At 41.7% G+C, this 14397-nt stretch overlaps 2 protein-coding genes across 2 annotated transcripts in view; one reads left to right on the forward strand and one right to left on the reverse strand.

Annotated features, from left to right (window-relative positions):
- syne1b (spectrin repeat containing, nuclear envelope 1b) overlaps positions 1 to 4111 on the forward strand; it is a 131597-nt gene extending 127486 nt beyond the window's left edge. Inside the window, exons 150-151 of the mRNA XM_039009135.1 lie at positions 921 to 991; positions 2701 to 4111. Coding sequence (XP_038865063.1) covers positions 921 to 991; positions 2701 to 2941 — 312 coding nt within the window. The 3' untranslated portion in view covers positions 2942 to 4111. The remainder of the gene's footprint in view (positions 1 to 920; positions 992 to 2700) is intronic.
- Positions 4112 to 4236: 125 nt separating this feature from the next.
- On the reverse strand, positions 4237 to 13994 carry ccdc170 (coiled-coil domain containing 170). Its single transcript, XM_039009136.1, has 10 exons — positions 13938 to 13994; positions 8950 to 9132; positions 8507 to 8692; positions 8295 to 8429; positions 7856 to 8044; positions 5966 to 6139; positions 5509 to 5658; positions 5119 to 5211; positions 4658 to 4861; positions 4237 to 4494 (listed from the first exon to the last, which is right to left on the reverse strand). The coding sequence occupies exons 1-10, from the start codon at positions 13992 to 13994 to the stop codon at positions 4237 to 4239; spliced, it is 1629 nt and encodes a 542-aa protein (XP_038865064.1).
- Between the last annotated feature and the right edge of the window lie 403 nt (positions 13995 to 14397).

Genomic DNA, 14397 nt, shown 5'->3' on the forward strand with positions numbered 1-14397 from the left:
AGTCACTCCCTCCCACCATCCCAGGACCTCTCCTTCTCACCTCTGATCTGTACACCGACTGATATACTTTTCCCGCCACACTCTGATCCTGTTTCCACACCTTTACACCTTGCATGTCTTCTTTTCCCCGAGCCAAACCTACCAGAGTTTTGGAGACATGGTTATTCCCGCTCTTTTTTCATTCTTTTTTCTTTCCCCCTTTTTTCTTTCCCCCTTTCTCTTCTTGATTGACTTGACTTCAATTTCTACCCAAATTTGAACATTTGAAGTCAACATGTCTTTACATCCCAAATTCTGCCCCCTAAACTTCTACTTCTACCTGACCGACTCTTTCTTGTTTTGTTCTTCCGTTCTTTCGTGTTCTGTAGTTGTAGGTCCCTGTAGTGTAGTGCTCAAGGAATACTGGCTCTTTGATACTGCTGAAAACACAAAGTAGAACATTTAATCCTGCTTGGTTTTTATCAATCCAATTCTCCAATTTCTTTTTGTTTTTCTCTGAAGTAATGACTTGTTTTTTTAAGTCAATCCCGATGATTGATCTCAATGATTTTAAGATACAGCACATGTATATCTTAAATGTCTTACGTCTGTCTCCCACATAGCAAGTCATTCATCCTATAATATAGGACATAGTACAAGTTGTGCTTCAGCAGCGTATGAATTCACTCTGTTCAAAATAACAGCATGGCCATTCAGCTGTAGCGGTTCAAAGTAGCTGTACACTTTGAAAAAAGCCAGTTTCCTTGTTTTCCATTGAATTATCTCTCTTATTGTCACCTTCCTTCACACATCTGATTTTGTTGCTGCCTTTCTATTCTTTCATTTTGGGTAATTCCTTTTCATCGGTAGCTTTGTTCTTTATTTGCCTGGGACTGAAACATACTTTCTTTCTTTTACCCCCCCCTGTTCATTGCAAACAGCAACGGGGCAAATGTAGTCTGTCACAGCAGACCTCTGGACCCTCTGTGAGCAGTCCACACAGACCACACAGGTACCTTTCTCCTGGTTTCTAGAACACCCAGAAGATAATGGAACTCATGGAACATGTTACACCTGTTCTGAAACCGCAGTCCGTTGTGCTGCACTGCACACATACAGTACAGGGCAACGCTACAGTGCAACAACAACAAAAAATGTACGATACAGGGATAGAAAACCCTGAGTGCTGTTTTTTACTTACTACCAAAGGTTCATAAAAGGTTAATGAAAAATGAATTCCATCATCTTCTACAATTCTAGATACTATGTAGAGGCTAGGGGTTTACAGTAGGTGGTGGTTATAACCCACAAATCCTTTACACTACAGTTCCGCAAAATATAATGAGACTTGCAAGCCTCTTCGCCGCCAATGTCCTCGGCTGCTTGATTAACTACGCTACCCAGAATGCACTGCGAGTGCTTAACATACTGTAAACAGTTTCTCTAATACAGGGCCCTTAACGCTCCTTTTCTACTGCTGATGGGCACACACAGTTTTTCTTTTGAATTGCCAAGCCAGCAAGTGTCTGCAATGAACAATATGATGGCAGCAAGTCTATCTCTCTCTTCCTTTCTCTTTCTTTCTCTTGTGTGTGACATCTCTTCTTCTATTTCACATAACTAATCCACCATCTCCCCCTCGCTCCCCTCAATCTGCCATCTGTGGGTCTCGCCTCTCAGGTCTCCATTTGTGAAGTGTTAGGGGGCATTTTGGTCACAGTCTAGACAGTCAAACCTGAGGGTAAAACAGACATCACTGTTATCTAAACACATATTATTATTAATAATTTTAGAGTAAGCTAATTTCACAGTTATAAAATAGACCTCAGAGCTACGTAAAACAGATCAACATCAGGTATCACATATTTACATGCCGCAAAGTCACTGTACTGTAACTCTTCTCAGCTGTTGTTTTGTTACTTGACATCCCTTGTGCGTTGTCCAAACAGGTAATTTAACGTATTTAGTAGCAATTTAGTGTTACTGTCAGAGCTGGGATCAATTCAGCAAATTCAAGAAGTCCTCATTGCTTTTCAGTTTTGAGTTTACTTCCTGAATTGACTGATTCGGGTCCTCTCAGTTTGACAGCAGCCAATGTTTTTCACAGTCAGATGAGGGTGTATTACGATGCTTCTGCTGCTGACTAATGCTAAAAGAAGAGCAGAGCTACAGCTACCCCCTTTAAAACAGACTGCTCTATGCTGCTATGCTCCTGTCTTGGCATGCTTTTTAACAGGATATGAACTCATCAGAGAGACCTTGTAGGACTATCTAAATGTTCAACTGCTACTTTTTGTCTCGCATCCTAACACCTCGCATCCTTGAGAAAGGAATGTCAGCTCCACATATTTACTTTATGGGTTTGAAAGGATTGTGTTTCTTGAAAATGTGTGTCAAGTGATATTCAAATGACTCAGTCAGTGTATTGATCACAGATATCGTTTGGTTATTCGATCATGTTTGTGGAGATGCACAGTTTGTCATCGTAATTGTAGTTCAAGAACTACCATACTGTAGTTCCTCAAGATCATTTGGGATAGTTTATATCTTATAACTAAATAGTTTATTTTATTTTTTGATTCTAATGAATCTAATTACAGTACATAAGGTATACATGGATGGATGTGTGGTCTGGATGCAGATCTGTAGCTTTACAGGTGTCATAACCTAAATCTACTTGGCTTGGTGTTGTTGTGTGCTCCCCGTATCGTGTTTAATCAGGTCTCCCAACGTCGCTGGGTCCGCTTCCTCCCCTTCTGAGGCCGAGGTGATACCATCGTCATTCTTGTACCGCGTCCTGTGGGTGGCGGTGCCCCTCCAGTTGCTCCTCCTCCTGCTGCTGGTGGGCATGACCTGCCTGGTGCCAATGTATGAGTGGGATTTCAGCTGCAGCCAGTCCAATAACTTTGCCCGTTCCTTCTACCCCATGCTCAAATACACCAACGGGCCCCCTCCTGTATAGTCTATCATGACAGACCAAACATTTGGTTCTGGGTGCCGAGCGAGATTACTTCCGGTATATTCCAGCCTGGCCCTGGCATGGAGACGAACCTGAGGAGGACAGTTGGGGTTTTTGAACATCATCACAGTCTGGGTTTTTTAATTGTATTGGAACTGTTTCAATGCTCCACTACTTTGCAGCTTCCATGAAGAATAGCGAGATAAGCAATGCCGTCATTCGGCTCCTTGTGCCGCCATGAGCAAGAAACATAGGAACCCAAATCTCAAGCTGATCTCGGACGTGTCTTCTTTGTGTGGACGGAGTACAGCAGCTGTCTTAACTTATCTTTTGTGGCTGATAGAATCACTCATGTCATCTTTTAGTTGTCTGTCATGTATAGACGGAGAAAGCATTTTTGGAGCAGCACATGTAAGAACCAAAAAATGTTTCTGACTGCGGTCAGTGGATATCAACTGGATGCTGGAACTGTTGAGTTGAAACACAGCTGCCATTTGACACCTAGTTCAATACAGAACATGTAACCTGTGAATTTGCCTGTTGTAACAATAGAAAATTTGTAAAATAACATTTTAAGATGACTTACAATTGCGTTTATTTTTTACGTGTATTTTGGCATGCAGTTATAATCTTTGCTTTTACTTGATACGTGTTGAATAGTTTAATTTTTAATATGAACTATACTGTAACTGTGTGTAAGAATCTATTTAATCTGAATTGTGTATGTAAAACAAATGAAATAATGAGAGTTGTTTGCGCTAAACTGTTTGACTGTATAAGAAACCTTTAAAAACATTCACCGTATGGAAATAATGTACTGAACATACTTTGTTGTTATTTTTCTAATTGAAAATATGGAAACTATCTACATACTATTAATCAAAACTATAACGAATTATAAAACAACTGTGTATTTTCTATGGCTCTGTGCATTCAGTATTACATGTATACCAGTCCAGGATTACTTAACATGTTCTGTACATAATATAAATGTATATATATAATGTATATCTGAGCCTAAATCACAAATATTGAATGCCAAATTCTCATTTTGATTCTGTCTTTTATTCAAAATGGCTGATTCAGTGCTATTGACTTGACAGTATGTGGATCTGACCTTTGGATACGTCATAAACTCATGTCAAATCCAATTTCAATGGGCAAAAAGATATATGATGCATCTCAAATGAATACATTTTGATTTTGATCATTTAAATAAATCATTCATATCATACAGGTGCCTGTCCTGAGCAGAGTCCTCGGGATGAGCAGATATACGCTTCATTCACAGGAGAGCCTCAGGGCCCGTGGACCTCTGAGAGGGATGTGACAGACCCAGAGGTATCTTGGTCCTGGAGCTGTAGGAGATGGTGGTTCTGGTGGTGGGTAGGGCAGGGCCAGGACAGGGCCAGGGAGTGGTGGTGGAGGTCATGCTGGGGGTGATGGTGGGGGTGAAGCAGGCTCTCCAGAGATTTGATGATCTCATAGTTTGGAAGGGCCAGGGCTGAGATATCCAGACCTAACATCTGAGAGACCACCATACGGAAGTCTACCAACTGAAACAACAGAGTAAACATACTTCCAGTCAGGTTTCGGATGTTCTTTTTCTGTACTCCTCAATCAAATTATATTGTGTGTGTGTGTGTGTGTGTGTGTGTGTGTGTGTGCGTACATGTGCATGTTAATACGACTATGTATCCATCCATCCATCCTCCCCACCTCTCTCTCTCTGTCCGTGAGCTGAGCCAGGGTCTGTCTAAGGCTGGTCAACTGCTGCTGGGCCTCCCTGGCCAGATGCTCCTGGCTCTGTAGGTCTGTCCTGGCTGTGCTGAACTTCTTCTCCACCTTGGCCTTGCCCTTCTCCAGGTCCACCAGACTCTTACTCTGCTCAGCATTGGTCTGACTCTGCTCCAGGACTTTGAGCTTAGACACATCATTCCAAATTGGACATGAATGTATTTTGATCATGTTACTTAACAACAACATAACATTAGAAAGTATAGTCTTTAAACAATTATTCCTAATTTACATATAAGACAGTGCTTAGGGTTAGGGTATTAATAACCAACTTTTATTCAAACTCAATATGTAATCTTGTAGCTACAGGAAGTCGCCAGGAAATGAAGTTATATGACTCTGCCTCTAGAGGATGTGTGGGCCTGAGCTGTCCTGCCCTCTACCTTCAGCTCATTGGTGTGTGACAGCTGGGCCTTGAGCTCTGTGATGGAGACCTTACTGGATCCCAGTTCCTCCTGTAGTCGCTCCACCTTCTTCTTTAGAATAGAATAGATACTTTAGATACAGTAGAATACATACTTTATCTTCCGTTTAGTTATAAACAGAAATTTGGCTTCTGCCTATCTTAACCTCGCCCCTGGATGTGGAGCTTTAGGGGTTCAGTTTTAGGGGGTAAGTGCCATGCTAAAGAGCACAATGGCAGGAGATGGTACCTGGGATCACAGACCAGCAGCCCTTCAGTTGCCGGTTCAGTTTCCACTTTTTACGCCCGCCCTGGGGCTTGAACCAGCAACCTTCTGGCTACTAGCCCACCCTTCTAACCTCTAGGCTACCTGCATCTTCCGGGCGGTCACATTGGCATCGTCTCGCTGCATGGCCAGGGCTGAGCGACTCTTCTTCTCCTCCTCTAGCTCAGACACCTTCCTCCTCAACAGCTCCATGTGGAGCTCCTTACTCTCCAACCGCTCCTTCTGGATCTTCAACTGCAGGTAACATGGTATACGGTAAACATGGTAAACAGGTGTTTAAGCACAACATACAATGATACTAGTAGATGGAACAGTAATGATAGTAACTAGATTGACATAAATGTTGGCGTGCGATCCATTAAATACTGTACATTGTGGAATGTGGAATGTGGATCATACAAAAATACCAGTGTGCTTGAGTTTTGTTTTATATATGCACCTACAACGATGTAAGGTGTGCAAACAACCCTCTGACTATAAACAAATGATATGTACACTCTTAAGTTGTAGGTTCAGTGGCTACTAGTTTCATGTTGTGTACCTTTCGCTGTTGGTTGTGGGCCAGGGTCTTGCTCTCCACCAAAGCCGTCCCTTCTAGTTTGACAAGTTGCTCTGCCCGAGACAGAATGAGCTGTAGCCTCATGTCGTAGCCCAGGTCAGTGGCGATACTGTCTACTTTCATCCTCTCTGACAACTGTTCCAGGAACTGCTCATACTGCATGGGAAAACACAAGGCCCATATTTACATAGTGTCTCGGAGTTGGAGTGCTGCAATTTAGCCTTTTAAATAATATATGCCATTTAGTAGACGCTTTTATCCAAAGAGACTTAGTCATACATGCATACATTTTACGTACGGGTGGTCATAACGAATAAGAGGAGGGTAGCCTGTTCTTAGATGAGTACTCCTACTCTGGGGACACTTTGTGAATACAGGCCAGGGCAGTAATATCTCTGCTAATCCAGAAACATCCAAATCCATTTACAGTAAATGTACCATTATGATTTTAGTATGAGGATCGTAGTAGTCCTGGACCTATTAAGGTCCCTTTCCAGATTTGGTCATAAAAAAAGAAAAGCTTCCACACATAGTATACTGCTCCCGTGCTCCATTACTGCACCCTATAAACTGAGTGTACAAAACATTAAGAACACCTTCCTAATATTGAGTTGCACCCCCTTTTGCCCTCAGAACAGCCTCAATTTGGCGGGGAATGGACTCTACAAAGTGTTGAAACCTTCCACAGGGATGCTGGCCGATGTTGACTCCAATGCTTCCCACAGTTGTGTCAAGTTGACTGGATGTCCTGTGGGTGGTGGACCATTCTTTACACACACACAGGAAACTGAGCGTGAAAAACATAGCAGTGTTGCATTTCTTGACACACTCAAACCGATGTGCCTGGTACCTACTACCATAGCCCGTTCAAAGGCACTGAAATCTTTTGCCTTTCCCATTCACCCTTTGAATGGCACACATACACAATCCATGTCTCAGTTGTCTCAAGGCTTCAAAGTCCTTCTTTAACCTGTCTCCTCCCCTTCATCTACACTGATTTGCTTTGAATTATTAGGCTCCCCATTAGCGCCAGCTAGTCTTACTGGGGTCAGACACATAACGAGAAAGACATTACAGACAACAACAAAAAAGACTTTACAATTTACATACGTTTAAAAACATTAACATGTAGTGTGTGTGTGCATCTATCAGTTAACACCCGTCAGTACATACACACAACAAGTAGGTCACATGGGGGAGAGGCGTTGTGAAGTGTAATTTTATTCGTTTTTTTTTAAACCAGGCTTACTGAGTTCCATCCACTCATGGCTCTGTATAATACTGTGTGTTTCCTTGAATTTGTTCTGGACCTGAGGACTGATTTGAAGTGGATTTAACTAATGACATCAATAAGGGATCATAGCTTTCGCCTGGATTCACCTGGTCAGTCTGTGTCATGGTAAGAGCAGGTGTTCGTATTGTTTCGTACACCCAGTGTACGTTTTACATTTACGTCATTTAGCAGACGCTTTTATCCAGAGCATCTTACAGTTAGTGCATTCATCTTAAGATAGCTAGGTGGGACAACCACATCTCAGTTATAGTAAGTACATTTTTCCTCAATAAAGTAGCAAAGCCAGTGCTAGTAGGAAAAAGTCAAGTGGGAGTTGGTTCACGAAAGGCAAGGCTATAGTTGTTTAGATTATTTTTTTCGGAGGGGATTGGGTAATGTGGGATTATTTACCATAGCGTACTATAGCATGGAGTTATCAACAGTGTTATATACTACTGTAGTTATATGTTCTATATACTGTGTCTAACGTTAGTTATAAAGACTGTTATTATCATTTTTTGGGGGGCCCAGCACCAGTGGAGAAATGTGTGATGTTCACCTACTGCACACTCTACATGGTTGCCAGTGTGCTCACTCACAAGCTGACTGTTATGACTCAGCCCATCCCGGTGCACGTCTGAAGTCATCAGCTCAGCTTCCAAACCCTGCAGCCTGTCGCTGAGGTCTGTGACCTGTTGCTCAGCCAGCTGGGCTCTCTGCAGGGCACTGTGGTGGAGCTCTGTCTGCCTGGACACATCCTCAGTGACCTGGGACAGCCTCCTCTCCATCTCCTCCATGATCTGACAGGAAATATTGGCAGATACAACTTAAAAACATAACTACATAACTACTGATAAAGAATAACTACTCAAGGTTATTGCAATGCGCATCCACTTTAGGCTATCGTTCAAACATTGTATCTCCAGCTATAAAATGATTGAAAATCCTGATTCATTATCTATCAATATATTATGTTCTTGCCTATTGAAACTGTCACACAATGTAATAACAACGTAGTAGTATAAGAACAGAAAAAACCCTACTTACCGCTTTCATACGTTCCTGCCTGGTGCAGAGGTCCCCGAGTCTCTGTAGTATTTCCTCCTCAGTTGGCATGGAGAGACCCAGCTGCAGAAGAGCTCCTACCTTCCCCAGGAGGGCCTGCAGTCTCCCCTGTGAACGGGGTCTCAAATGGTTTTGAATCCTTCAAACTGGATTTCTGGGAAAACCTGGGAATATTGCAATCCTACCTGTGTAGCCTGGTTTTTCCCCTGGCTGGTCTGGAGTTTCCCTTCCAGCTCCTGGATCTGCCTCTCCAGGCACCCTGCCTCCTGCTTGGCTGCCTCAACCACACGCTGACTGGCCTCCAGCCTCTCTGCTAGACTCTGGTTCTCCATATCTGTGCTCCTCTTGGTCAGCAAGGCACTATCTAAATCCTGGAAGACATATTTTGACAAGGAAATGCAAAGTTGCAACAGATAACCATTTACTGTACATAATGCATGTATAAAGATTTAACACATTAATTGATGCTTATACACAACAAAGATGACAGTAGTACACTACTGAGACGAGCCAATTCCAGGCTGTACTGCCCTAGAAAAATATATATCAGAGCCAGCAAAGTACAGCTCGTATCAGCACAAAGTGAAAAGTGTATGTGTTTTAAAAGGATGCACATATGGATACATACCAGTCTTAGAAGATCGAGAGCCTCTGCACTGCCTGCTGTGTTCCTCCTCTCCCGGGCCACCTCTGCCACCAGTCTCATCACCGTCTCTCTGCTGGCTTTACACTCTACCTCGTAGGACCTCACACTCTCCTCCAACACAGAGACCCTCATCCTCAGTCTGTCCCTCTCAAGGCAGGGCTCCACCTGGGGACACATTAAGCAGGGCACAATGTTGTGGAACAAGTTAAATATGTTATGTTAGTGGCCTCCAAGTGGCGCAGCGGTCTAAGGCACTGCATCACAGTGCTTGAGGCATCACTACAGACCCTGGTTCGATCCCAGGCTGTGTCACAACTGGCCATGACCGTGAGACCCATAGGGCGGTGCACAATTGGCCCAGCTTCGTCCGGGTTAGGGAAGGGTTTGGCCGGGGGGGGCTTTACTTGGCTCAGCGCGCTCTAGCGACTCCTTGTGGCGGGCCGGGCGCCTGCAGGCTGACTTTGGTTGTCAGTTAAACTCGGTTTCCGCCGACATATTGGTGCAGCTGGCTTCCGGGTTAAGCGGGTGGGTGTTAAGGGACACAGTTTGGCAGGTCGTGTTTCGGGGGACGCATGACTCGACCTTCGCCTCTCCCAAAGCCTGTTGGGGAGTTGCAGCGATGAGACAAGATCGCAATTGGATATCACGAAATTAGGGAGGAAAAGGGGGTAAATTAAAAAAACAAAACTATATGTTAGGTTATGTTAAAGGACAACTCCACCACTTTTCAACCTCATTTTCATTACCTGTGTAAACGACAAATTACGTTTTTTATGGAAAAAAATATAAAGTAAAAAAGTTATACCAGATGACATCATCAAAAACAGTTTAACAACAGTGATTTTCAAACACTATGCGATTTGCGGTGACGTGGGGAGCAAGAAAATTGTCCTTTAAGTGTAGAACAAACATGCTTCCCTGACATGTAGAATAAGGTCAGCTCTATTCATGATATTTCTATTTTACCTTATCCAGTTGTCTGCCTTCGGTTGCTGTATCAATACTTTCCATTTTATTTCTCTGTGTTACTGTAGGTCGCCTTAAATATAATAGAATAGATATAGGTGAGAGTTTTGGGTTGGGATTTCAACCAAGTGCTATACAGTGCTGTTTCCAGGAGTCTCCAGGCAACAGAAAACATTGTCTCTCGTTTCACCACAGGGGGTACTGTCGTTCAGGATCCCTTGTTTCAGGATGACGCTACGACGCGTCACTACAACCAGAAAATACAGTATAGCTGTTCAAATGAAACTTTATGCACAACAAGCGGATCTAGTGTGACTAAACGTAGATACTGTAGTTATGTTAACATGACAGCCATTGAAACATCTTCTTGTTTGCAAAGCCTGATTTGGTGAGTTATTTTCTTTGGGTTAGCTAACGTTAACGTTACATCAAAGATATTTATAACTAACCCCTTCTGTCTGGTTACATCCTCATTCATTTGAAGCTCGCTATTTAGCTATAGTACCTTGCAAGTGCTAGTGCACGAACCTTAGCTACGTCATGGAAGGTTTGATTTTGGGATAGTGATACTCTCGTGCTTTATTGTGAGGTTCATAAACAGCCACAATATAGTGACCTATGACCATAGCTAATGTTGCCCAGAACGTTTATTGTAATCTACCTAGCTAGCTATTGCATGCATTGCCATTCAACCAAGGTCAATCTTCCTGCCCTGCAGTATAGCTAGCCATATTCATGTACAGTACATTGCCAAAATGCATTTCTATATGTGAAGGTTTTATAATGGGGTCCTTTTGAATATAATAAAACCCATAGATATGTTGTTCCCATCATTATTCAATATTTCACATGTATTGATTTAGCTAGTCAGTATGCTTATGTTTTCTCTTCTCTTTGCATTCCTGTGTACAGTCGATCCATGCAGATAACATGCTCCGGACTCTGTTGTGCCGTCTGAGGATACAGCAGCCTTTTGAGGAGTAGAACATGTTCCTATGGCTTCACCCCTGTCAATCTGTCGGACCCTGTCCAGCTGCATGTGACTCCACCTAGAACTCTATTCTGTCTATATGTTCATCGTGGGACCTGTCATTCAAACACACACTCCCAACAGCGTCAGAGGACTATCAGAGGAGACAGGAAGCGAGATGTTTCGTAATGTGTCACCATGTTTCAGCGCCGGTGTTGTATCGCTGTCAGCTATCATTGGTCATTCCACCTCCACCAGACAGTGGGGTGTCAGTATACAGAGGAGGCTCTATTCAACGGCCCCTATTAAATCAGTGATTAAACCAGTGACCATGCCTGGAAGTGGGAAGAAACTTCCTAAAGGCCCTAGGACCAAACAACCATCCAGAACCAATCAGCCGACCCCAAAGGAGGACAAGGTGATGCCGTCCACCAATCAGATTAGAGGACTGGGAGATGCCTAATGGATGTATCTATTTTATTTATTTAACCTTTTGTATTTTTTGTAATAACAAAATTATTATAATAATAATATTCCCTAGGGTTATTCAACAATCAAAATGATTTGTAGCTCAATGACTGTCAACACAGTTACATGCTTGGTTCGACACTGAAGGAGATGACGCATCAGTTGTCACAAATATGAGGCATTTTCGGGAAGGTAGAAAGAATTTCGAATGTGCGATTCGTCACGTTTGAATCGATTTTCTAACCGATGCATGCTACATTTGGATGGGTTTGGGGTCCGTGGACCGACGCAGTCCTATTTTAAACATTTGAATAAGGGACTGATGCGTATCGGTGAGTCATTACATCCCCATCATTAATATATGCATGTTTTTTGGGGCTTTATATGCTTGTGTTTATATTTGAGTTTAAACTTTAAATTGCCTGTATTGATTCACTGTACGTATTTATATATTTGCAGACATACATTTCGGTGTATTTCTTCATTCTGGCAAACTGTAATAATTCAAACAACCAATCCGATATCTCAACCCAGTGACTTGTCTGGAAGAAGCTGAGCCTATTGCCTGGAGCCGCAGGTCATTTAGAAGATGCCAATTGTCTGTGGTCTTGCCATGTCAAATGTTATTCACATTCATATGAGCCATGAAGATCTACAGCACATACATTTGGTGACAGCTGTCATCTCCTTTTATGAAGTTTGTTGTGTGTTTGATTTGATAAAATAAAGTAGACTGAACTAACTTGCGTATTGTCATCACGTCTTGCTGTATTTAGTATAGGTAGAAGCATAGTGATAGAACCTTAACTCATCTGTAAGAAAGACCCCGAGAGGCTCAGAGTGGTCCTTCAAGTCGGATGTAAATAGTTTTCATTTATTTCATTCACAGCTTTGAAATATGTGAAAATGTTCATGCAACTCTTTTATGTTTTGCATTTAGTTATTAGTTAATATTACATTTTAAGATAAAGAGGAATATATATATATATATATATATACTGAGTGTACAAAACATTAGGAACACCTTAATATTGAGTTGCACCCCCTTTTGCCCTCAGAACAGCCTCAATTCGTCAGGGCAAGGACTCTACAAGGTGTCAAGGCAAGGCATCCCACAGGGATGCTGGACCATGTTGACTCCAAAGCTTCCCACAGTTGTTTCAAGTTGGCTAGATGTCCTTTGGGTGGTGGAGCATTCTTGATACACATGGGAAACTGTTGAGTGTGAAAAACCCAGCAGCGTTGCAGTTCTTGACACGCATTTAAACTGGTGCACCTGGCACCTACTATTATACCCCGTTCAAAGGCACTTAAAGCTGCATTATGTCACTTTTTTCACTACCTGACCAAATTCATATAGAAATGTGTGTTATAGATCTGTCATTGTCATTGAAAGAAAGTTGAAGAAGTGGTAGATCTGTTACATGTGCACTATTTCTCTGCTTCCCATTCTTAAGTTTCGTTTTTGCGTCTTTTACTTTCAATTTTGTACACCAGCTTCAAACAGCTGAAAATACAATATGTTTGATTATGGAAAATATATTTTAGATGGTACAATGCTTCTCTACACTATACTTGCTTGTTTTGTCACATAAACTTAAATTAAGCGAACTATTAGAAATTTAGCAACCAGGAAATGGCAGAGCGATTTCTGCATAGCATCTTTAAATATTTTGTCCATGTCTCAATTTTCTCAAGGCTTAAAAATCCTTCTTTAACCTACCCACACCCCCCGCCCTGCCCATCTACACTGAATTTGAAGTGGATCTAACAAATTACATCAATAAGGGGTCATAGCTTTCACCTGGATTCACCTCAGTCTATGTCATGTTCTTAATGTTTTGTATACTCCGTGTATATTCACAGGCAAAAAAATGAATACACAAATATAGTTCTGTTGATAAGTTTGTCTGTGACCGATACATCACGTAACTCGTGATAAAATACACATTTTGTAGTAGTATTTTGGTCTGTGTCAACTAACCATTGCAGTGCATAGTTTGAAAACTTGGCAATTCAACTATAATTGTGAGATAATGAAGATGGATGGCAATATTCATAGGAATGATGATAAATATGATACAAATTCCAGTCACTACACATGACTAGAGCAAATGTTCTATTACCGGTATGTGCTGAGTCGAGCAAACATTTAGTGTCTGACAGAAGACAGTGATAACACAGTAACATCGCGAACAAATCTACATACCTGTATATCTAATCACAGTTTGTCTTTGCATTGTTTTGGTGAGCAGTGGGGTACATATGTCCTGTGTTGAATGTAAGTGTATTATATGTTGATAAATGGAAGGCTTCTGTTCAATCCACAAATTACATTAACGCTAAAGAACACTAAACTCAGATAAATATACTCTGTGTAATAGAAGGACAAACAGGACAAACATTTTCAAAAATGTTAACATAAATATTATATAATATACATTATTGTACCTCCAAGTTCTGATAAAATGACATGGTTCCTTGAAAAGGAACACGAATTGTATTTAAATAAGTAGACGTAATTACACATACAGTTAAACTTTGATATAATAACATTGAAACTAACATTAATGTATTCAACGATCTGAAGAATGTCTCCATTAGCTCCGTTGTGGTGGGTCATCCTTCATGTGTGGACTTCTATCTTCTCTTTCAGGTAGTCCAGCACTCCTTTAGCTCGTTAAACCTAAGAGAAGAAAGTCCAGGAGACAAGTTCAGGAGACATTATATTTGTGTACTTCTTCTTACTTAAATACAAAGTAGAATACCAAGAAATGTAAAGGACTGACTTACCAGTTCATGATACGTCAGTTTGGTGGAATGGCTTCAGTCTTATTAGGTATCACCTCTAGACAGAAAGCTTTGAGGCTCAAGTGCAATATCAAATATATCTTCACTGTCCTGCAGCGTCTTCTCTACTCCTCTATCTGTTTTTTTGCTTAGAACTTCCAAGATATGGGATTTTACTGTGCCAATATCTTCCTCAGCATCCAGCCACAGTTCTAGGTCATTCTCTTCCTCTATGT

Source organism: Salvelinus namaycush, chromosome 15 (assembly GCF_016432855.1).
Source record: "Salvelinus namaycush isolate Seneca chromosome 15, SaNama_1.0, whole genome shotgun sequence".
Taxonomy (NCBI): Eukaryota; Metazoa; Chordata; class Actinopteri; order Salmoniformes; family Salmonidae; genus Salvelinus; species Salvelinus namaycush.

What these genes read in the sequence shown, in the direction of transcription:
- ccdc170 (XM_039009136.1), bottom strand. Translation starts at nt 13,994, where the DNA reads ATGACCCACCACAACGGAGCTAATGGAGACATTCTTCAGATCGTTGAA. An exon ending in GTATGAAAGCGGTAAGTAGG is followed by an intron (nt 8,045 to 8,294) that starts GTTTTTTCTGTT and finishes ATCATGGAGGAG; the next exon opens with ATGGAGAGGAGGCTGTCCCA. An exon ending in CACACACCAATGAGCTGAAG is followed by an intron (nt 4,862 to 5,118) that starts GTAGAGGGCAGG and finishes GATGTGTCTAAG; the next exon opens with CTCAAAGTCCTGGAGCAGAG.